Below are 25,158 nucleotides of genomic sequence, written 5' to 3'. Positions count from 1 at the left end.
AGAAGATGTGGTGTATATAATCAATGGAATATTGCTCAGTGATCAGAAAGAATGAAATCTTGCCATTTGTAACAACGTGGATGGAACTAGAGTATATTATGCTAAGTAAAGTAAGTCAGAGAAAGACAAATAGCAAGTCAAGCATTCTCAGGTTCTAACCCTCAGAACTCTATCCCCAGAAATGGGATATGGAAAATAGTTACCAAGGAAAAAGGTCTTTAGAAATTAATGGCAAATACTTCATTAAATATTAAATACTCCTTTAGCAGGGTCCTCCAGGCCCCAAGATTAGGAAAATATCTAATAATGGCCTGATAAATTTTATTTTATAAATAACCTCATTTAAAAATTAAAAAAAATTTTTTTTTGATGTTTATTCATTTTTGAGAGAAAGAGAGACAGCATGTGAGCAAGGGAGGGGCAGAGAGAGAGGGAGACACAGAATCTGAAGCAGGCTGCAGGCTCTGAGCTGTCAGCACAGAGCCTGACGTGGAGCTCAAACCTATGAGCTGTGAGATCATGACCTGAGTCGAGGTCAGACACCCAACCAACTGAGCCACCTAGGCATCCCCTCATTTTTAAAATTTAAACCTGAGACAGGGTTGTTCCTTTGTGATGGTGGTGATGCTGGGGTAATTACTTTTTCCTAAACCAAGTTCCTAAAACCCAGAAGTCAACAATTAAATCACTTTAGAAGGGGAGAGTAAGAAAAAAAAAAAGAACTTTCTGTGGTTGATTTGTGATGGGAGGAGAGGCATGATTAAGTGGGTGGAGAGTTGCAGTGGAGAGTCCCTGAAGATAAAATTCTGAGTGATTTTGTGCCCTGATATATTAGTAGGAGCTGAGTGAAGGTGAATGCCATCTAGGAAGGAGATAATTGCTTTCATGCCTTACAAAGTTTTCAAGTGAGGAAATTAATTAGTCCCTTGTGAGCCAGTACAAAAAAAACTTTTCAGGTGGAGAAAAATGTTTTCCTAGTTTAGAGATGATTTCCAACACTTACACATGCTCAAAGATGGAGAAATCTCCACCTTACTGTCCAGTGTCACTTGGAGACACCTCTTAATTAAGGGTTAAACAGTTATATATTTGCTAGAGATCGACATCCATAAGTTGTGTTTCTATGATGTGTTCATGTGTACACATGCATGCACGTGCCCACACACTGGAGTGTAACCAGTCTCTCCACCTCCAGTGCGACACCAGCAACCTTGATCAGAGGGTAGCCCTGCTCTGTGAGATCTGTGTTACAGATTGTGAGGGGTGCCTCTTGTCCAGTTATAGTGAAATGGCATTAACTTCGGAAGTGACCTAGCTTGGTTCCTTGAGCTATTTAGGACCTATTTATAACTGTTCTTTTTTCTACTTTCCTAATCCTGACCCTTTTTCCAAGCTCAGTCTAGACCAAGAAAACAGGATATTTTCCAAGGCTCTGTGATCTGAGCTATTCAAACAAGCATCCTCCTCATGACTCCCTAAGCAAAAGAGAGAGCTCAGAGAAGGCATCTCTCCTAAATCTGCCCTTTTTTCGACCCTTATTCCTCTCTCTTCACCAAAACACAGCCCTAGTTCATTCTTCCTCTAGTCCACATTGGACCATGTTCACTCTAAATGAATGCCCTAATAAGTCCAGGGCCAGTGGTGCCTGGGTGGCTCAGTCAGTGAAGCTTCTGATTCTTGGTTTTGGCTTAGGACATGATGTCATGGTTTGTGAGATTGAGCCCCACGGCAGGCTCTGCGCTGACAGAGTCTGCTTGGAATTCTCTCTCTCCTCTCTTTCTCTCCCCCACCCCTCTCTCTTTCTCTCTCAAAATAAATAAATAAAAATTAAAGAGAATAAGTCCAGGGCCAGAAGATAGGGGAGAAAGCATCGGGGAGGACCAAGGTAACTGACAAGCAGACAACTAACCCTTCCTTTAAGATGCTACGGTTAAGTTCTAGAGAAAAGAAGAAATAAGTAGCCTGACTTTCTGTTTATGATCAACTGATCATCCATTTTCCCTTCCTCCCCTAACTATATTAAGAGGCATTATGAGAATACAAAAAAATAAGGTAATTAACAGGGGCAAAGAGAATGTGGAAAATGGTACGGTGGATGATATTTTGTGAATTATTTTTGATGAGGGGAAGCAGAGAGAAGTGTTTCCAAAGTAACAAGACTATGTAATACAAATGAAGTTTTTGCAAAGGAAACAATAACAGCAGCCCCCCCCCACCCCCCCCCCACCCCCAGCAATTGCGTTTCCTCAACAGAACTGTTAAAAGGATCTACCATGGAAGGTGAGGGTGAGGAATTGAAATGGGGCTATTGGTTAAAAGTTTGTTTATACAGCCATTGGGCACCAACAGTCCCTTGCATTTTCTGAGTAGCCAAGGAAATATCTGTTTCACAGGCAGGGTGCTGCTTATCTCACTTTGCCAAGGGCTGTCCCAGTTTTATTTTTTTATTAAAAAAATTTTTTTTTTAACATTTATTCATCTTTGAGAGAGAGAGACAGAGCATGAGTGGAGAAGGGGCAGAGAGAGGGAGACACAAAATCTGAAGCAGGCTCCAGGCTTCTGAGCTGTCAGCACAGAGCCTGACATGGGGCTTGAACCCATGAGCTGCAAGATCATAACCCAAGCCGAAGTCAGACGCTCAACCTACTGAGCCACCCAGGCACCCCAGGGCTGTCCCAGTTTTAAAATGGCAAGTGCCACATCCTGGGAGCTCCCCGTGTCGGCTGGCTACCCAGGCTACCCAGTTCGCTCTATGGACCTTCCACAACGCCCCCCCCCCCCCCCCCCCCGCCAACAGCTGGAAGAGACAAGACTTTATTGTCATTAAGAAGAATTGAACTGGGAAAGTTCCAGATTTTAGGACCACAGGTATAAAATGTGTGGCTTAAAACAAATGACCTTGCAAGTGCCGCAAACACTGATTTCGCAGTTAAAAATAAACTTCAGCGAGTAGATGAATTTACAAGTATGGAATCTGTGAATGAGGAGGAATGAGTATCATTCTCTTATTGATGGGTGTTTATTTTGTGTCAGTTGTTATAATGAATTAAACCGCTGTGAACATTTTTTTAAATTTTTATTAAAAAATTTTTTTACACATTTATTTATTTTTGATAAAGACAGAGCACAGGTGGGGGAGGGGCAGAGAGAGAAGGAGACACAGAATCTGAAGCAGGCTCCAGGCTCTGAGCTGTCAGCACAGGGCTATTTGTTGGCCACTTGGTTTTTGGCAAGTGTCTTGGAATCATTTGCGGTGTTTTCTGCTTACGGGTCGCTCAGCCTCTCGCGGGACTAATTGGAATGAGGTAGTGGCACAAAACAGAGCAGGGGTTGGCTGTTTAGGGCTCAGACTATCTGATGATTACCAGGACTTGAGGTCTGGGTACAAGGCAGCCTGGGTGTTAAGAAACTCCTGATTAGGAGATTCCAAGTTTGTAATGACCTACATCATTACGCAAAACTTGCCCATGTTCTAAAAACTTGATTAGCCTCAGGAGGGAAGGGTGAAAGTTTTTCTGGGTTTTCCTTGACTGCATCCCCAGGGTTTCTCTGAACTTGACAAATGTAGTTTCTTAGAGAATAACTCCCCTTGGGGACAGACAGTAGAAGGAAAGAAGGAGAGAGAGAGAGAGACAGAGGAGACAATAGGGCTTCCACAGCACTGTTATCACTGGACTTTTCCTTAAGTGCTCATATGAAGACAGTTTTCTCTTGCACTGAGAGTGAGGACAGCAGCAGCTTTCCCTGGGCCACAGAGCATGCTCTGCCCTAGTCAGGCAGGAGGTAGCCTGGGCTGATCCCTGGAGAGCTGTAGGATTTTCCAGGTCAGTCTCTTTCTCTAGAGGTGAGTGTCTGCTCGGGGCTCCCCTCTGCGAAGGAGAGTAAGAGAGGATCAGCATGGGAAGTTCTGGGCTTCATTGCTGTCTAAAATGAGGACACCTTCCCTGGAGCATGAACAGTAGGCTAGGGGAGCCGCATAATGGAGGAGCTCAAATCAAATCCTCCCTCCACAGCAGAGAGCATATTCAGCTCTTTTCGGTACTTGTGATAGACACATCTCTCTGCTATGACCTAAGAATCTGCTCTCTCATTTGTCCTTATTTCTTGTTTTTGTAATCTGGCCATTGTGTAGGGGATCTCCAGGGAGAGGACCACAGCTTGACCAGACAATGCCTTAGTAAAGAGTGAAGAGAGACTATTTTATAACAAGAGGAAAAGCAGATCAGGGTGGATAGTTTTTGCTCATTCACTGACATATTTGAACAAATGTTTTGAATAAATATTAAAAGAGCACATACTTACCCTGTGTCAGACTCTGTTCTTGGCACTGGAGATGTGAGAGTGAACAAGAAAGACAAAAGTGCTTCAATATCAGCTATTGATGAGAGCCAGTAAGAAGAAAATGCCACCAAATAAGAGGGTAAAATGTGAGGCACTTTTGCTGTTTTAGAGAGGATGATTGGAGAGGGCCCATGGGTTGGAGACATTTGAGCAATGACCTGCATGTGTGAGGGAAGGAGCCCAGATTTACTGACCAGATCAGTGTGAGCCTTTTGGGTGTTTTCTGACACTTTTCCATATTTGTAGGTCTCTGGAGAAAACAGGAGGATACAGCAGATAATCTCTGGGGACTTCTCCAAGGTTCTCTATAGGCTGCAGACCATGGCTGGTTGGAAATAGACACAGACTGCCTTTTGGGAGGTCTTATCTCCTTGCTGAAACTAGAGATTTGAGACATGGGGAAGGCAGAGGGTGTTGCTTGTTTTCTTGTCCCCTGGTGCCAGGGTGGAGATTATACAGGACAGATGGGAGTTGGGGATAAAAGTCCCAACCCCCTCTTTACTCCTCTGGACCCCTACTCCCTGGTGTCCTCTGGTGTCAGAAGGAACAATCTCAGAGCTACAATTTTCCAACTGGAAGCTAATGAGGTTCTTCCTACCAGGAAGAACAGTTGCCGAAATGAGAGACAGAGATGGCATTCATGATAAGAATAAGGAGGAAAAAAGTGGATAATCCACTTCAGGGAGTCAGCTCCCCATAAGTCAGGGAAAGACTCCGTGCTTTGTTTCAAAATAGCTGTTATCTTATGACAGTTTTCTGGGTAGACCCACTACCCTGTCGGCTGGCTCTACTGATGGGCTCAAATGATGATACAGGTAGCCGAAGCAAGAACTGCAAGTGAACAGAAGTTAAATGGAGCCCACATTCAGAGGAGATGAAGGAAATATGTAAACGTATCTGGGTGGGATTGGTAAGATTTTGTAGGACATGGACGTAAGAGGCAGAGAAGAAATCGTAGGGCATTTAGGGTGGAAGCATTGGTGGCATAAATGAACACACTGTGGTCAGGGAACTGGACAGGGTGGCAGGTCAGAGCAGAGATGGAGGCAGGATGATGATGAATTGAAAGACAAGAGTGCCTACAGGGGTGGGTGGGCTTTCAAGCCTAGGCTGTGGTGTTAGTGACTATTGCTCATGTTCTTGCATATATATGTTTATTTTCATATGTATTTTCTTCATAAAACATTCAACATCAACCTTGTACAGCAAATAGTGGAAGATGAACCCACTTGGTCATGATGCAGCCTAAGAGCAGAGATGATATTTCCTCCACCTGGGAATAGCTTTAGTCCTGTGAAATTAGAAGGCTGTGAACCCTCCTTTGCTCCCTAGATTCCATAAAGAACAAGAGCACAGGACTAAATGTTGAAGAATTATTCTAGCGCCCCTGAATTTTATCTACTTGGCTTCCATGGCTCCAAAGAACTACACGATATTCTTTTTGCCACTTTCTTCTTTCTCTACTCAGTGACAGTCATGGGGAACATGGTCATCATTGTGATTGTCTGTGTTGATAAACGTCTGCAGTCCCCCATGTATTTCTTCCTTGGCCACCTCTCAGTCCTAGAGATCCTGATCACATCGGTTGCTGTCCCCTTAATGCTCCGGGGGCTGCTGCTTCCAGGGATGCAGGCAATGTCTTTGACAGCCTGTAGTGCACAATTATATTTGTACCTTTCTTTGGGTACGTCGGAGTTAGTATTAATTGGAGCAATGGCTGTGGACCGTTATGTGGCTGTCTGTAACCCTTTGAGGTACAACATCATTATGGACAGCCACACCTGCATCTGGGTGGTCATTGTGTCATGGGTGTTTGGGTTCCTATTTCAAATCTGGCCAGTCTATGCCACATTTCAGCTTACCTTCTGCAAATCAAATGTGATAGACCATTTTTTATGTGACCGAGGGCAACTGCTCAAACTATCCTGTGATGATAGCCTTTTCACAGAGTTTATCCTTTTTTTAATGGCTGTATTCATTATTGTTGGTTCTATGATCCCTACAATCATCTCCTACACCTACATCATCTCTACCATCCTCAAGATCCCCTCAGCCTCGGGCCGGAGGAAAGCTTTCTCTACTTGTGCCTCTCACTTCACCTTTGTTGTGATTGGCTATGGTACCTGCTTGTTCCTTTATGTGAAACCCAAGCAAACGCAGGCAGCTGAGTACAACAGGGTAGCGTCACTGATGGTTTTAGTGGTGACCCCTTTCCTGAACCCATTCATCTTCACCCTCCGGAATGAGAAATTCATAGAGGCCTTTCGAGATGTCATGAAACGCTGCTATCAACTCCTCAAGGATTAGCTGTGTCCTAAGGACAATAATGAACTCATCATCATGGACCTGAGTAATCTTAAAACACTAATTCAACCTGAAATGATCATTTTCATCATCAAATAGTTTGTGATGCACAAAGGAATTCTAAAAATTTTTCATAGGAATTTTAAAACATGGCTGGTTCTCCAATTTATAATTAGATGATTCCTACATGGGAGATCACATTATTATTTTTTAACTGGATATATATGTTTATACACTCTTCTATACTTATGATACATCTTACAATATAAATTTAACAGGTGTAAATGTACAAAATATGGGTTTTTTTTAGAACTCTGAACTCTGACTGGGAAAAGCAAGGAAAAACATAATTCACTCCATGGTCGCTGAGCTATGTGTTTGATTCTAGGTAGTAGGGTCATTTTCCCATATTTTGTCCTGTGATTTGATGATATTTTCACTGCCTAAAGACCTTCTGTTTCTTCTGTAAGTGACAAGTCCAGCCTCATGTACAACCTTTTCCTGAGGTTCCTGCTCCAACGTTCAACAGGGACAGTACCTCCCTGTGGTTCTCAACTGACAGTTGTGAGAGTGAACTCACTCCATAGTCCTGACACCTCCCAACCTCAGGGCTAAATGTGTGTTAATTCAGGCACATCTACAATTGGTAGACTTTCTCAGAGTGAAGAGGGAGGATTTTGGAAAGAAGTATTTTCTAATCTGTCATTGACTCTCATTATAACACCAGCCCCAAATGTGGGAGGGGAACTGGCTAGTTTTGGGAATTGAAGTGACAAGGGTGAGCTGATCTTGCTGTGTCCCTGGGCTGAAGCAGGTGTGCATGGAGGGCAGAAAAATGGCAGCTCCTGGTCACTTCTCCCCATAGTCCTCACATTGGTCAATCTTGACACAGGGCATTCCATCTCCCTTCTCTCTCAGCTACATTTCTAGGTTCCCTTCCTCCTCCCCCCCTCACAAGGACCAACTTTGCCAAGCTGTCTTCCAACTCTACAGTGAGTTTCCTCATCCGCATCTCAATTCCTTTATTGTTCCATCCTGGCCTCTCTCCTTTCACACCACCATTGTCAATATTTCTGCCATTCTTATGTGGCTAAGCAGGGGTCAAAAGACTGTGCACATGAAACTTCCTTCCCAACATTATACATGTATGTTGTGAACTCACTGAAGGGACTGGGAAAAAAGAATGTGACATACATAACTGAAAAATAGTGTTTTGACTGGAATCTGTAAGACTAAGAGTGGAACTGAGCATGATCATAATAGTATTGTTAATAAAGTTGTTTCCCACTGAGAGTATGAGTTAACAATTCTGCAATTGCTATACCTGTATACTACAGGTGAACAAATAAAGATAACAACTGGTGGGAGCCAGGTCTGTCACTGTGGATGGGTATGTTACAGAGAAGCAAGAGGAGAAGGCTAGAATTAGCCATATGGCACTGGATTCAAATTGGTGCATCAGTGTGCACACATATTAGAAGATTATATGTATGTAGGTGGGTTGATTAATATATGATATAAATAAATGATATGAAAAATGACTCTTCTTTTTCATAACTACTTTGGCTATTCTCTTGTCATTCTCTTTCCATATAAATTTAGGAGTCAGTTTGTAGATATCTACAAAATGCTTGCTGGGCTATTGATTGGGACTGTGTTCAATCTATAGTTAGATTATTAAAACCCTGAGATCTAGGACTCCTTGCATTTGTATATGATTGTAAATTTTCTGCCTGACCATGGGGTTGAGTAGGGGTTCTTTGACGGTAAGAGGTCAATCCTGTTCTTTCCTCCTTCTCACGTACTTGTTATCTATGGCTCTTTTCAAATGTAGGCAAATATTTGTCTTTCTTCTGTGACATTAGGCTTGCTCCTGAATCTTTCACTGGCACACACCAATGGCTTGACCTTTACATTTTATACCTTTATATTGTGTCGGTACCATTGTACAGAAGTGTCTCATAGGCTTTACAACTCCTCAGAGGCCATTTACGTGTATCAGGCCATCCTAGTCTATTAGAGTCCTCCATTTTTCCTGCAACCTCCATCCCTCCAGTCCAACGAGCCAGTATTGTTTTTGAGCACTGTGCCTGATGTCATCTGTCCCTCTCAGGGGCACCACCAGTAGTCAGAAACTGTGTTCCTTATTATAGATTCTGAATCAGGGCCGCTGCCCCAACCCTGGAGATTTTCCTGTTCACATGCTGTATGTGAACACTTGCTTTTATACTGAAACATTCATATAACTTGGTATTAAGAATTCTTAAGCCTCCAAAGCAAGAGGGAACAGAAGCTTTATTCACAATCATAGCAGCATTCCTTACAATTGCCAAAAAGTGGAAGTGACCCAAAAGCCTCTCCACAGATGAGGAAACAGATGAATGTGTAAACAAAAGGTGGTATATGCGTACAATGGAATTTTATTCGGACTTAAAAAACAACGAAATTCGGATACATGCTGTCATATAGATGACCCTTGAAAATATTGCTAAATGAAAGAAAGTGAATATAAAAGGGAAAATATTGTATGTTTCCGTTTATGTGAGGTACCTAGAATAGTCCAGTTCCTAGAGACAGAAAGTAGAATAGTGAGCAGCAGGGGTTGGGGAAGGAGGAAATGGGAGTTACTAATTAATGGCGGGCAAGAGTCAGTTTAGGATGGTAAAGTGTTCTGGAGATGGAGGGTGGTGATGGTCGCACAATAATGTGAGTGGACTTAATGCTACTGAATTGTACACTTAAGATGGTTAAAAATGGCAAAATTGTGTTATATATTTTTTACCACAATAAAAAAGAAAAAAATATTAAATAATTCTAAATGATTTTTTATGATGAATCATCAGAGCTTTGATCCCCTCTTTGTTTTTTTTTCCAATTTTTTATTTTTTATTTTTTTATTTTATTTTCTTCAATATATGAAGTTTATTGTCAAATTGGTTTCCATACAACACCCAGTGCTCATCCCAAAAGGTGCCCTCCTCAATACCCATCACCCACCCTCCCCTTCCTCCCACCCCCCATCAACCCTCAGTTTGTTCTCAGTTTTTAAGAGTCTCTTATGCTTTGGCTCTCTCCCACTCTAACCTCTTTTTTTTTTTCTTCCCCTCCCCCATGGGTTTCTGTTAAGTTTCTCAGGATCCACATAAGAGTGAAACCATATGGTATCTGTCTTTCTCTGTATGGCTTATTTCACTTAGCATAACACTCTCCAGTTCCATCCACGTTGCTACAAAGGGCCATATTTCATTCTTTCTCATTGCCACGTAGTACTCCATTGTGTATATAAACCACAATTTCTTTATCCATTCATCAGTTGATGGACATTTGGGCTCTTTCCATAATTTGGCTATTGTTGAGAGTGCTGCTATAAACATTGGGCTACAAGTGCCCCTAGGCATCAGTACTCCTGTATCCCTTGGGTAAATTCCTAGCAGTGCTATTGCTGGGTCCTAGGGTAGGTCTATTTTTAATTTTTTGAGGAACCTCCACACTGTTTTCCAGAGTGGCTGCACCAATTTGCATTCCCACCAAGAGTGCAAGAGGGTTCCTGTTCCTCCACATCCTCTCCAGCATCTATAGTCTCTTGATTTGTTCATTTTGGCCACTCTGACTGGCGTGAGGTGATATCTGAGTGTGGTTTTGATTTGTATTTCCCTGATGAGGAGCGACGTTGAGCATCTTTTCATGTGCCTGTTGGCCATCTGGATGTCTTCTTCAGAGAAGTGTCTATTCATGTTTTCTGCCCATTTCTTCACTGGATTATTTGTGTTTTGGGTGTGGAGTTTGGTGAGCTCCTTATAGATTTTGGATACTAGCCCTTTGTCTGATATGTCATTTGCAAATATCTTTTCCATTCCGTTGGTTGCCTTTTAGTTTTGTTGGTTGTTTCCTTTGCTGTGCAGAAGCTTTTTATCTTCATAAGGTCCCAGTAGTTCATATTTGCTTTTAATTCCCTTGCCTTTGGGGATGTGTCAAGTAAGAAATTGCTACGGCTGAGGTCAGAGAGGTCTTTTCCTGCTTTCTCCTCTAGGGTTTTGATAGTTTCCTGTCTCACATTCAGGTCCTTTATCCATTTTGAGTTTATTTTTGTGAATGGTGTGAGAAAGTGGTCTAGTTTCATTCTTCTGCATGTTACTGTCCAGTTCTCCCAGCACCATTTGTTAAAGAGACTGTCTTTTTTCCATTGGATATTCTTTCTTGCTTTGTCAAAGATGAGTTGGCCATACGTTTGTGGGTCTAGTTCTGGGGTTTCTATTCTATTCCATTGGTCTATGTGTCTGTTTTTGTGCCAATACCCTTTGATCCCCTCTTTGATTCTCTTCACACTCTTCAGAGGTGACTGTGTTCAACTGTTTCTACTGGGATATATAAATAATATACCGACATTTTGTGATTTATCAAGTTGTTTTTTCTTTAGTTGATCACCTTATTTTTAAATTTTGATCAAATATTCATCCTGTTTTTTCTTCTTGTTTACCCTTACAGATACCATAAACCTAACAATAAATTATTCTTTGTGCTTTGTGCTCCATAGGTCTTCTTACTTGGTGTGCTTCTAAGTTTTGATGGGGCAGATTTTCCAGCATCCCTCTAACAGAGAAGTCATAAAAGGTAAGCTATTTTGGATGTTTTTATTCGAGCTTCATACTTCATTGTCACTTTGGTCAGATGAAAACACCCACACACCAGCCACTGGGGATGCCTTGGCTGCAGATCCCCCAGCATCTAATGTACCTCACCCTGGTGCCCAGACCCAAAGGCAGCTTGGATGAGCTTTGGGCACAGGCTATTGAACATGCCCATAAACTCACCCAGAATCTGTAGGCCAAATAGAGACCACAAATGTGAGCATTAGCTCTTTCCTTTGGGAAAGCTAAAGGGAGGTTTTCAGCACCTGGCCTGGTGCATTACATGATCTAGAAGACAAACAAGCTGAAGAATTCACCAAGAGAGGGCTCAAGAAACAAGTGTATCCATACAAGTCCTGAGAAAGCCTCTGAATCACTAGAATCACTCAGAATCAGTAGCCTAGCCTGGCTGATAGTAGGTCTTTTTCTTCTGAAGCCAGTCACTAATTTAATCTGATCCATTAATGAGAAATGAAATATTATTCAACCATAAAAAAGAAGAAAATCCTGTCATTTGCTAACAACATGAATAGCAAAATAGTAACATGGATAAATCTTGAGGGAATTATGCCAAGGGAAATAGATCAGACAGAGGAAGACAAATATTGTATATTTTCCCTTATATGTGGAATCTAAAAAAGCCAAACTCCTAGGAATAGAGAGTAGACTGGTGGTTACTAGGGGCTGGGGAATGGGGGAAATTTGGAGATGTTGCTTGTAACTCTTATAAGTTATAACTCCCAGTTGTAAGATAGGTAAGTTTGTGGATCTAATGTACAGCATGGTGACTACAGAACTATGCTACATTGTATACTTGAAAGTTACTAATAGAATAGGTATTAAATGTTCTCACCATGAAATGAAAAGTAATTTTGTGAGGGGACAGATGTGCTAACTAAATTTATTATGGTAATCAGTTCACAGCATATATGTATATCAAATTATTCATATTTGCATAATTACATGAGGAAAAGTCTGGAAGTCAAGGTAGGTAACTGATTACCAACTGGGCTATTAAGAGTAGGAGTGAAAGAAGTATTTCTTATTGAATAACCTTTTGTATTGTTTTGGTGTGTGTTTCATGAGAATGTATTACCAATGAAATTCTATATTATCAATTTAAAAATAAAAGCGTAAGAGACTCTTAAAAACTGAGAACAAACTGAGGGTTGATGGGGGGTGGGAGGGAGGGGAGGGTGAGGGATGGGTATTGAGGAGGGCACCTTTTGGGATGAGCACTGGGTGTCATATGGAAACCAATTTGACAATAAATTTCATATATTGAAAAAAAATAAAAGAAGTAAAATTATTGTGTGTTTTTCCAATGTCTTTGAGTGATACTAATTAAACTCTAGCTTTCAATTGCCAGGAAGGTTTGATTGTTTATGAGGATATCTCATTATTTTTAGCAAATGAGTATTTACTTAAGTCCATATACTCTGTAAAGTTTCTGTTTAGCTGAAGGTAGAAAATGGGAGAACAGTAGGGGAGAAGGGATGGAGTTTCACATTTTTCTACTTGGGCCTTTGGTTACTTTGTCATGACATTCAGGGGTTCTTCAGATATTGAGCACACGTATCCGATATTATCTTACATGCATATTGGAAATACCTTTTATCAGTCTAGTTTTTCTATTCGTTAAAAAAATTCAATTCCAGCATGGCTAACGTGCAGCGTTATGTTTCAGGTGTACAATATAGCGATTCAACAGTTCTATACATTGCTCAGTGCTCATGAAGGTTAAGTGTGCTCTCAATCCCCATCCCCTATTTCACCCATCCCCCTACCCACCTCCCCTTAGGTAGCCATGTTTGTTCCCTATAGTTAATAGTGTATTTGTTGGTTTGTCTAATTTTTTCTTCGTTTGTTTTATTTCTTACATTCCATATATGAGTGAAATCATACGGTAATTGTCTTTCTCTAACTTATTTCACTTAGTATAATACATTTTAGACTTTAGATCCATCCATACTGTTGCAAATGGCAACATTTCATTCTTATGGCTGAGTAATATTTCATTATATATATTGAATATATATATACACACATTATATACACACACGTATACACACACACACACACACACACACACATATATATATATATATATAGCACTTTTCTTTATCCATTTGCTTATCGATGGACATTTGGGTTGTTTATGTAGTTTGGGTATTTCAGTAATGCTATAATAAACATAGGGGTGCATATATCTTTTTGAATTAGTGTTTTGTATTCTTTGGGTAAATACCTAGTAGTGGAATTACTGGGTTATATGGCAATTCTATCTTTAATTTTTTGAGGAACCTCCGTACTGTTTCCGCAGTGGCTGCACCAGTTTGCATTCTCACCAACAGTGTGAGCGGGTTCCTTTTTCTCCACATCCTTATCAACTCCTTACCAACAATTCAGTAGGTTGTCTTTGTTTTCTTGTGTTTCTGATTTTAGCCATTCTGACAGGTGTGAGGTGATAGCTCGTTGTAGTTTTGATTTGAATTTCCCTGATGATGAGTGATGTTGAGCATCTTTTCATGTGTCTGTTGACCATCCATATGTTTTCTTTGGAGAAATGTCTGTTAATGTCTTCTGCCCATTTTTAATTTTGTTTTTTGGGTGTTGAGTTGTATCAGTTCTGTATACATTTTGGAAAGTAACCCTTTATTGGGTATGCCATTGCAAATATCTTCTCCCATTCAGTAGGTTGTCTTTTTGCTTTGTTGAGTGTTTCCTTTGCTATGCAGAAGCTTTTCATTTCAGTATAGTCCCAATTCTTTATTTTTGCTTTTGTTTTCCTTGCTTCCGGAGACACATCTGGAAAAATGTTTCCACTGATGTCAGAGAAATGACTGCCTGTGCTCTCTCCTAGGATGTTTATGGTTTCAGGTTTCACATTTTGGTGTTTCACCCATTCTGAGTTTATTTTTGTTTATGGTGTAAGAAAGTGGTCCAGTTTCATTCATTCTTTTTGCATGTTGCTGCCCAGTTTTCCCAATGCCATTTGTTGAAGAGACTGTCTTTCCCATTCATGTTCTTGCCTCCTGTGTCAAAGATTAGTTGACCATGTAAGTGTTGGTTTATTTCTTGTCTCTCTGTTGTGTTTCCTTGATTATGAGCGTATTTTTGTGCCAGTATTGTACTGCTTTGATCACTACAGCTTTGTAGTATATCTTGAAATCTGAGATTGTGTTAATACCTCCAGTTTTCTTCTTTTTTTCAAGATTACTTAGGCTATTGAGGGTCTTTTGTGGTTCCATATAATTTTTAAGATTATTTGTTCTATTTCCGTGAAACACACTGTTGGTATCTTGGTAGGGATTGCAGTAAATCTGTAATGGCTTTGGGTTGTATGGACATTTTAATAATATTTATTCTCCCAATCCATGAGCATGGATATCATTGCACTTGTTTGTATTCTATACAATTTCTTTCATCAATGTTTTATAGTTTTCAGAGTACAGGTCTTTTACCTCCTCAGTTAAGTTTACTCCTAGGTTTCTTATTATTTTTGGTGCAATTATAAACGGGATTGGTTCCTTGATTTCTCTTTCTGTTGCTTCATTAATGGTGTATAGAAAAGCAACAGATTTTTGAATATTGATTTTGTATTCTGTGACTTGACTAAATTTGTGTATCTGTTCTAGCAACTTTTTGGTGGAGTTTATTGGGTTTTGAATTTAGAGTATCATGTTATCTGCAAAAAGTGAAAGTCTGATTTCTACCCTGTTGATTTGGATGCCTTTTATTTATTTTGTTGTCTGACTGCTGAGGCTAGGTATTCCAGTACTATGTGAAATAACAGTGGTGAGAGTGGACATCCCTGTCTTGTTCCTGACCGTAGGGGAAAGCTCTCACTTTTTCCCCATTGAGGATGTTGTTAGCTGTGGGTTTTCCATATATGGACTTTATTTTGTTGAGGTATGTCCCTCTAAACCTACTTTGTTGAGGGTTTTTATCATGTATTTTACTTTGTCACATGCTTTTTCTGCATCTATTGAAATGATCATATAGTTTTTATCCTTTCTCTTATTGAAGTGATGTATCATGTTGATTGATTTGTGAAGATTGAACCACCTTGCATCGTAGGAATTTATCCCACTTGATCGTGGTGAATGACTTTTTAAATCATTTAAATCATTAGCTTCTGTTTGTTAATATTTTTGTGGGGATTATCACATCTATGTTCATCAGCAATATGGGTCTGTAGTTCCCTGTTTTTTGTAGTATCTTTTAAAAAGTTTATTTATTTTTGAGAGAGGGGGAGGGCAGAGAGAGAGGAGACAGAGAATTATAAACGTGGAGCCTGATGCGGGGCTCAAACTCATGAACCATAAGATCATGACGAGCTGAAATCAAGAGTTAGGCCCTTAACTGCCTGAGCCACCCAGGAGCCCCTTTTGTAGTGCCTTTATCTGGGTATTTATTATTATTGGGTAATGCTAGCCTCATAGAATGAATTTGGAACCTTTCCTTTCTCTGCTATTATTTGGAATAGTTTGAGAAGATTAAGTTTTCTTTAAAGTTAATTTTTTTTAAGTTCATTTATTTTGAGAGAGAGATAGAGTGAGTAGGGGAGGGACAGAGAGAGAGAGGGAGGGAAAGATTCCCAAGCGGCCTCCATGCTGCTATCACAGAGCCCAACACAGGGCTCAAACTCATTTAACTGAGATCATGACCTGAGCCGAAATCAAGAGTCAGATGCTTAACCAACTGAGCTGCCCAGGTGTCCCATGTCTTCTTTACATTTTTTGTTCAGTTCGCTTGTGAAGTCATCTGGTCCTGGACTTTTGTTTGTTGGGATTTTTTTATTTTATTACTTATTCAATTTTGTAGCTGGTAATCAATGTGTTCAAGTTTTCTATTTCTTCTGGATTCAGTTTTGGAAGGTTATGTTTCTAGGAATCTATCCATTTTTTTCTAGGTTGTCCAAGTTCTTGACATATAATTTTTTAATAACATTCTCTTATAATCCTTTGTATTTCTGAGTCAGTTATTTCTCTCTTTAATTTCTGATTGTCAACCAAATCCCAGTAAGTTATTTTGTAGATAATGACAAGGTGATACTAATGTTTATATGGAAAGGGAAAAGGCCCAGAATAGCCAACCTAATAGAAGAACAGAGTTGAAGGTATTGTCTCTACTCAACTTCAAGACTTATTATAGAGCTGTAGTTTTCAAGACAGAGTGTTATTGGTGAAATAATAGAGAAATGTATCAGTGGAAAAGAACAGAAAGCCCAGAAATAGACACACACAGATATCATCAACTGACCTGTAACAAAAAACAAAGGGAGTTCCATGAAGAAGGGATAGTCTTTTCAACAAAAGGTGCCGGAACAACTGGACATCTTCATGAAAAATAATTCTGGACACAGACTTTACACCTTTCACAAAAGCAAACTCAACTTGGAGCAGAGACCTAAATGTCAAATGCAAAGCTACAAAACATCATAACGTAACAGTGGAGAAAACTAGGTGACCTTGTGTTTGATGACTATGTTTTAGATACAACACCAAAAGCATGATTTAGGAAACAAAAAATTGAAAACATGAACTTCTGCTCTGGGAAAGACTGTTAAGAGAATGAAATGACAAACCACAGTTTGGGAGAAGATACTTATAAAGCACTTATGAAATATTGCACATGTACCCAAAATATACAAAGACCTCTTCAAACTCAACAATAAGAACACATAACTAGATGGACATTGAGGAGGGCACCTGTTGGGATGAGCACTGGATGTTGTATAGAAACTAATTTGACAGTAAATTTCATATTAAAAAAATAAGAACACATAACTCAATTAAAAAATGGACAAAAGATCTGAACAGACCGTTCACTAAAGAACATATGCAGGTGATAAATAAGCATATAAAAAATGGTCAATATCCTATGTCATCAGGAAATTGCAAATTAAACAACAATGAATGTTAATGAATGTTAACACCTAAGAGAATGGCTAAAATCTAAAACACCAAATGCTGGTGACAATGTGGAACAAGTGGAATTCTCATTATTGCTGTTGGGAATGAAAAATGGTACAGTCACTTTGAAAGACAATCTGGCAATTTCTTGCAAAGCTAAATATACTCTTACCATTCAACCCAGCAATTATCTTCCTTAGTATACACACAAATGAGTTGAAAACTTATGTCCACACATAATCTTGCACAGAATGTTTACTGTAAGTATATTCATATTTTCCCCAATTTGGAAGCAGCCAAGACCTCTGTTATGGGTTGAATTATGTCTGTCAACATTCATATGTTGAAGTTCTAACCTCCCAGTACATCAGCATGTGAACTTGGTTGGAAATGGGGTGGTTGCAGATGTAATCAGTGAAGACGAGGCCATAGTGGATCCCTATCCTAATGATTGGCACCCTTATAAATAGAATACCATATGAAGAGACACACATAGGGATAATGCCTTGAGAACATGAAACGTAAACCAGATAGCAATAGAGAAGACTCAATAAAGCCAAATGTAATGTCTTGGAAAAGAATAATATAATTGGTCAATCCCTAACAAGAATGACCGAGGAAAAAATAGAAACACAAATTACCAATGTCACAAATGGAAACAAGGGATATCACAATGGTACCATAATTCTTAAATCTATAAAAATGGGTATCATGAACAATTTTGTCAATAAACTTGACAGATGAATTAAGCAATTCACCTTGCAAACACAATCTGAAGTAGAAGTTTTGAATAGTCCTTTAGCTACTAAAGATGTTTCACCTGTAAATACTTTCTCATAGAGAAAACTCTTGGGCTAGAGGTCCTCACTAGACATGGAGTTTCCCCAACAACTTAGAAGGAGATAATACAAACTTTTCCCACATAAAATAGGAAAGGAGAGCATATTTTCCAATTCATTTTATGGTAACCAAAATTACCTTCATGCCAAAACCTGACAAGGACCTTACATAAAAGAAAATTAAGGCTAATGCCTTTCATTAACATAGAGGCCAAAATCCTGAATAAAAGGCTAATCTATATAATCCAATAAGTTAAAAATGAAAGCAAACATACCTCCATACAATATGCATTTTTGGTGTCTGACCTTTTCATTCATTGTAATGTACTTGAATTCAACCATTTTGTGTCTATCAACAGTTTGTTACTTTTTGTTGCTGAGTAGTATTTCTTCATATGAATATATCCATCTCTGTTGATACATATTTATTTTATGTTATTTTAGTTACAATGAATACAGGCACTATGAACATTATAACAGAAGTATGTTTTGATTCATTTTAGGAAACTGTGTACAAGTAGAATTGCTGAATAATATATGTATATATATATATATATATATATATATATATATATTTAAGTTTTTAAGAAATGAAACTTTTTCTGAAGGAGTTTTAATAGTTTATGTTCCTTCTTCCTTCTCCATTTCTACTCTTCCAGTGTATAGTGGAAAATACTGTAAAGATATCTAGAAAACTGAACCATGCCTTGAATTAAGAAAATTGATTCTGGGGGAGCCTGGGTGGCTCAGTCGGTTGGGTGTCCAACTCTTGATTTCAGCTTAGGTCTTGATTTCACCTTTTGTGAGTTTGAGCCCCGCATCGGACTTGTACTGGCAACCCAGGGCCTGCTTGGGATTCTCTCTCTCTCTCTCTCTCTCTCTCTCTCTCTCTGCCCCTCCCCCACTCGTGCTCTGTCTGTCTCTCTCTCTCTCACTCTCTCTCAAAAAAAAAAAAAAACCAAAACAAACATTAAAAAAATTTTAAAAAAAGAAAAGAAATACCTGACCAGAGACTCTTTGGATGGGCCCAATACAATCTCATTTAAAAAACAAAACAGATGAGCAAAGGAGAAAAATGATAGAGAAGTAAACCAAGAAAGACTCTTAACTATAGAAAAGAAACTGATGATTACCAGAGGGGAGGTGGGGGTGGGTGGGTGAAGTGGGTGATGGGGATTAAGGAGGGCACTTGTTATGATGATCACCAGGTGATGTATGGAAGTGTTGAATCATTGTATTGTACACCTGAAACTACTATTCCACTGCATGTTAACTAACAGGAAATTAAATAAAAAATTAAAAAAAAGATTATAAATTATTGTAACTTTGGAGAATGAATGGTAACAGCTAATAATTTAATACAATTAAAAAGTTGTACAAATCGTACAAGAGAGTATTTATTGCATCAATAATATACACATGAAAAATTGGAGAAGATGTTTGTGAATCAGCATATTCATTAATTAATGATCAGTATTTTCACAAGCAAATATTTGTTAAGCAGTTACATAAAATGTGATTAACATATTTTTAATATGGAAAAGTTTAATAGACACACAAGCATGTGTACATACACACATATATATATTAAGAAGAAGGTAGCAGGAAAGTATATTAATTAAAACATATTTTACTTAAAAAGAATATATAAAGATATTCTTGTAAACACACAGAAAATTCTGTATGAATAGACTAGAAATTTTTAATAATAATTTATAATAATATTTAGCTCTAGGAGATGGATCAGGAGAATCAAGCAGATGGGGAGAGAGATATTTATGCTTTACCTTACATCCTTCCATTTGATTTTTAAATAATACCTGTGCTAATTTCATGAAAGATGGCAGTTGTTTTCAATGTTAAAAGTAAATGTTTTAAGTGTGATTTTGCTTTTAAACTCAGCATCCCAGCCATTCTCTCTTTTATGCAGTATTTTGTTGTTGTTGTTGTTAATTCTGAATAGTGTTTCTTCAAGTTTGACCCCTCAGTTCAAGCAGCACAGGGAGTGACCTGAGAGCATTTGAAGATCTAGAAGGGAAATGTATGGCTGAACACCCAGAGTTGGGTGCATGTTGGAGGGACTGGAATGGGCTGTGGCATTATCAGAAGGTGACATTGGAGTAGGTGGCAGGTCCTGTCTATTTGTCTTGCCAGGTTCCCATAACTGTGGACAGAGGGTATGTGGTTTAGAGTGTGCAGAGATCATCGGGAAAGCTGTGCTTCCTGAAACCTTGGAGATGAAGAAGAAGAAGATTTAGTGGCCCCTAAGTCTGAGTCTGTCTTGGGGGCAGGGCAGGCTCTGTAGGGCTAAATGGAGTCAGGGAGAAGCAGAGAGCAGATGAGGGGGCTGAGTGTTCACAGCTTGGTAGTGGTGATAACTAAGGGTCTGGGAGGATGGCAGCCTGAAAGTTGAGAAATTCCTGAGTAGGAGTGTTTAAGTTTTCCCAATGCAGAGAACTTTACCGGGATCTAAAACTTGATTATCCTCAGGAGGGAAGAGTGAAAGTTTCTTCAGCTTTTCCTTGACTACATCCCTAGTGTGTCTCTGAACCTGTGCAAATGATTCTCCAGTGTATAACTATCCTTGGGGATGGATAAGATAGAAAAGGAAGGAGGCAGAGAGAATGAGGGGGAGGGAGATAGATTCCTGTCAGCACTACTTCTGGACTTTTTCCTGAGCTCCTGGGTGTGGACAGTGTTCTTCACCATGAGTGGAGACAGCAGGAGCTGCCCTTGTCTCCTAAGCATGGCTCTTTACTAGCTGTGGGAGCCTGCATGATGTCTGAAGTGCAATAGAACTTTCCAGTCCAGTCCGTTCCCTACAGGTGAGTGTCTTCCAGGTATGCCCCTCGGTGAAGGAGAGAGTTACCAGAGCATTAGCAGGGGGAGGGTCTAGGTTTGGCTGCCAGGTACAATAAGGACACCTAGAGCCTGAAGAGTGGATTAAGGCAGCTGCAGGTTAGATGGCCCTCCATCAAATCATCCCTCCATAGCAGAGAGCAGCTTCACGGTGCCCAGTGCTGGCGATGAGCACACTCTCTGCCATCACCTCAGTTCCTGTTCTCTCATATCTCTTCATCTCTTCCTTTTATCTGCTTGCCTTCTTGTGGGGATCTCTGGGAAGAGAGATTGCAGGTTGGCTGGTCAATGCTTTAGAGAAAAGTGAAGGGAGGGAAAGGTAGAAAGGTTGGGTACTCTTTGTTTATTCATTGGTTTGTTCTTTAGCCTGTTAATTGATAAAGTCACTTAAAAATATTTATAGAACACATACTTTGTCAGACTCTGTTCTTGTCACAGGTGATAATACAAGAAAGCTAAAGAACTTGCTTCAAGTTACTTAATTCTAATGTGGGATTTTGAGGATGATAAACTAATAAACAATTAAACACATAATATGGTTTGAGCTACTGATGAGAGCCAATAGAATAAAAATGCAGCCTCACAAGGTTAGAGAGTGAAATTGTGCATGTAGTGTTTTGAAGGGGATGTTGGGAAAGTGCTGTGGAGAGGAGATATTTGAGCAAAGACCTGCATGTGGTGAGGGAAGAAGTCCAGACCTCCTGAAGAACTCAGTATGATTTATATTGATGTCTTCTAACATTTTCTTACCCTAGGGCTCTAGAGAAAATAGAAGGTCGTAGATAAGCATATGCACTCTTTGAGTTTTCCAAGTTGCTCTATGGGACTGAGACCATTGCAGTTCGGTTAGAGCGATAGGCTGCCCATTTCGAGGTTTTGTCTCTGTCTGGAACTAGACATTTGAGACCGGGGGAATATGGAGGATTTTGCCTCTATATCACCACTGTTTTCTTGTCTTCTGGTCCCAGGGTGGAGACTGCAGTACAGACAGGACTTCCTTCTGGCACCCGCCTCCCCATTGTCATCTACAGAACAGAGGAATAAAAGATCTCAGAGTTAGAGGTCACTAACAGGGAACTGGAGAGTCCCTTCCTGCCTGGAGGATATACATTCACGGATATGAGAAATGGTGGATGCCTTTCATCCTGAGAATAAGGAGGGAGAAGTTGATAATCCACACCACGGAGCCAGCTTCCAGAAGTCAGGAAAAGACTCAATATTTTGTCTCAAAACAGTTCTTATGACAATGTCCTAGATAGGTCCCACTTGCTAACAGCACTGCAGAGTTCTTGGTGTAATTGAGGCAGAAACTTAGAATGAATATAATGCAAATGGAACCTATGTTAAAGGATACAAACAAAAGAAGTAATCATGTCTTTGTGTGATTGGCTAAGGTTGGGATTCTTTGAACTGTTGAAATGTAGCAGGAGTTTGCAGGACATGGATACAAGAGGCAGAGAAGACACTTTTGGGCCCTGGAGATGAAGTGTTGGTGGCATGAATGAGCACTTTGTGACCAGGGAAGTGAATAGAATGGCAGGGCAGGGCAGGGTTGGAGGCAGGATGGCTGGTGAACTGGGAGACGGGTACATACTTGGTGAGTGGGTTTTCATGCCTCAGGTGTGGTGTTGGTGGCTACTGCTCATCTTCTTGGGCATTTACGTTTACCTTCATAAGTTACACATATCCTTCATGAAACATTTAATATCAACCTTGTATAAAATAGTAGCATTATGTTGTGAAGTCTAGGAGTAGGATATATTTCCTCAAACTGGAATTGCCTTGAATCTTCCTGTGGTCAGAAACTTGTTTTCTCTCTTTTGCTCTTTAGATTCCACAAGGAACAAGAGCTCAGAACTAAATGTTGGGGAATCACTCTAGTGCCACTGAATTTTATCTCCTTGGCTTCCCTGGCTCCCGAGAACTACATCATATCCTCTTTGCTGTCTTCTTCTTCTTCTACTCAGTGACATTAATGGGAAACATGGTCATCATTGTGATTGTCTGTGTGGACAGACGTCTACAGTCCCCCATGTATTTCTTCCTTGGTCATCTCTCTGCCTTGGAGATCTTGGTTACAACTATTATCGTACCCGTGATGCTTTGGGGGCTGCTGCTCCCTGGGATGCAGACAATATCTCTGGCTGCATGTGTCACCCAGCTCTTCCTGTACCTTTCTTTGGGGACCACAGAGTTTGCATTACTGGGAGCGATGGCTGTGGACCGTTACGTGGCTGTCTGTAACCCTCTGAGGTACGACATCATTATGAACAGCCGCACCTGCATCTGGGTGGTCATTATGTCATGGGTGTTTGGGTTCCTTTTTCAAATCTGGCCAGTTTATGCCACATTTCAGCTTACCTTCTGCAAATCAAATGTGGTGAACAATTTTTTCTGTGACCGAGGGCAATTGCTCAAACTGTCCTGCAACAATACCCTTTTTATAGAGTTCATCCTGTTCTTAATGGCTGTTTTTGTTCTTTTTGGTTCTCTTATCCCTACAATCATCTCGTACAGCTATATCATCTCCACAATCCTCAGGATCCCCTCAGCCTCTGGCCGGAGGAAAGCCTTCTCTACATGTGCCTCTCACTTCACATGTGTCGTGATTGGGTACGGCAGTTGCTTGTTCCTCTATGTGAAACCCAAGCAAACTCAAGCAGCTGATTACAATAGGGTGGTGTCCTTGATGGTTTCAGTAGTTACTCCTTTCCTCAATCCCTTCATCTTCACCCTCCGAAATGACAAAGTCATAGAAGCCCTTCGGGACGGAGCAAAGCACTGGTGTCAACTATTCAGGAATTAGTCTTGTCTTAATTATTATGGATTTTATAATGCTCTGAAAAAACATACTCCTCTTTGATCTGCATCATAACCATCATCAAATATTCTGTGTACAACAAAAGCCTTTTAAGTTATGGCCATGGTTTTTAACATGGTTGTTTGTTATTAAAAATTCACTTCTTTTTAAACATATATCTATACATGTATACATATGTGTGTGTGTGTATATATATATATATAGTTATAGATATACATATACATACTGTTCTCAAAATATGATACATTTCACAATAAAAGTTAAAAATTAAATGTAAAAATAATACATGTATGTGTGATATTTGTATTTCTGAACAGGAAAAGCTAGGAAAAATATTCCCCAACTGCAAAATGGAATGACTACTCATTTCTAGGTTGCTGATTCATCTCTTCATGTAAAATGTCCTGTGGTTTAGGTTCTCTGGCCATGTAAGCTCCCTACTCCTTCCCTGACTCAAACATATTCTCTCTCTCTCAACAGATACAACAAGACTATTCTTTCACTTCTATAAATGTGACATTTCTAATTTCAATGATAGATATGAAGACCTAAGACACTGCCCTCAATCACCTGGGGATCTTGTTGAAATGCACATTATAATTCAGAGGTCTAGACTAAAGCTGGAGAGTCTACATTTCTAATCAGCTTCAGCTGATGTTGATGCTGTTGGGGGTGAGGGTGAGGGACGAATTACCTCTGCCCTTGGTTTCCTGTTCCAAAGTCTGTTGCCTTAGTACTTCTCTGCATATTTTCTTGGCTGGCATAATTCCACAATTCTGGACACCATTACAATCCCAGGAATGGTTGTTTTTTTAAAAGACACATCTCTAATTGGTGGGCTTCCTCAGGGTGTGGGAGGAAGAGCTAGATAAGGTGGTAGTCTCTCACCTGAAAGCACCCACATCATGGTGCCTGCTGCCCAAAGGATGTGGGACAACAACAGAGCTGCTGTGACAAGGGAGAGCTGGCCCCGCGAGGTCCCTGGGCTCTGGAGGAGCGTAGAGAGGGCAGAGGAAGAGGCAGCCTCTGGCCCCTCTCACATTCCTCAGTCCTTTTGAGGTTCATGTTACCTGGCCCCTGATTCCTATCCCCTTCAATTGTTCATCCTCTCTTGCCCACTTTCTTTCCTGATTCTTCTTTGTAGCTCTCTTTCTGTGGCTCCAGTTCCCCATTTCACTTCTGCATTCCTCGTTGCCTTTCCCCCTCATGGACCAAGCTTAGCGTGCTGTCATCCAGCTTCCCACAAGGCAGCCCTTGCGCCTCTGTGCCAGCACATCAACCTCACTCACTCTTCCCCTAGTCAGCCCCTCTTTGGTTCCAATCAGTGATTCCCTTTCTGATGTCATAAGCACACATTTTATCCACTATGGCATTTTTGTAATAACAAAATATTGATAACCAAATGGATATCAGTAGGTGACTGGTTAAATAAATTGTTTCACTCATAC

At 40.1% G+C, this 25,158-nt stretch overlaps 3 protein-coding genes across 3 annotated transcripts in view; all 3 read left to right on the top strand.

Annotated features, from left to right (window-relative positions):
• The window catches only part of LOC106970417 (serine protease 58-like), a 68,653-nt gene that overhangs the window by 41,563 nt on the left and 1,932 nt on the right, over nucleotides 1-25,158 (top strand). Inside the window, exon 5 of the transcript XR_008296576.1 lies at nucleotides 11,180-11,256. The gene's annotated coding sequence lies outside the window, so the exon portion shown is untranslated. The remainder of the gene's footprint in view (nucleotides 1-11,179; nucleotides 11,257-25,158) is intronic.
• Nucleotides 5,380-6,670, top strand: LOC106970414 (olfactory receptor 9A1-like). Its single transcript, XM_015067030.3, has one exon. It carries the CDS (start codon nucleotides 5,704-5,706, stop codon nucleotides 6,646-6,648), a length of 945 nt encoding a protein of 314 aa, XP_014922516.3. The 5' UTR covers nucleotides 5,380-5,703; the 3' UTR covers nucleotides 6,649-6,670.
• Nucleotides 20,647-23,816, top strand: LOC106970415 (olfactory receptor 9A4). Its single transcript, XM_053217981.1, has one exon. It carries the CDS (start codon nucleotides 22,751-22,753, stop codon nucleotides 23,693-23,695), a length of 945 nt encoding a protein of 314 aa, XP_053073956.1. The 5' UTR covers nucleotides 20,647-22,750; the 3' UTR covers nucleotides 23,696-23,816.

This window comes from Acinonyx jubatus, chromosome A2 (assembly GCF_027475565.1).
Source record: "Acinonyx jubatus isolate Ajub_Pintada_27869175 chromosome A2, VMU_Ajub_asm_v1.0, whole genome shotgun sequence".
NCBI classification, from domain to species: Eukaryota; Metazoa; Chordata; class Mammalia; order Carnivora; family Felidae; genus Acinonyx; species Acinonyx jubatus.
The sequence above is the reverse complement of the archived record's forward strand: the minus strand, read 5'-3'. Positions and strand labels throughout refer to the sequence as shown.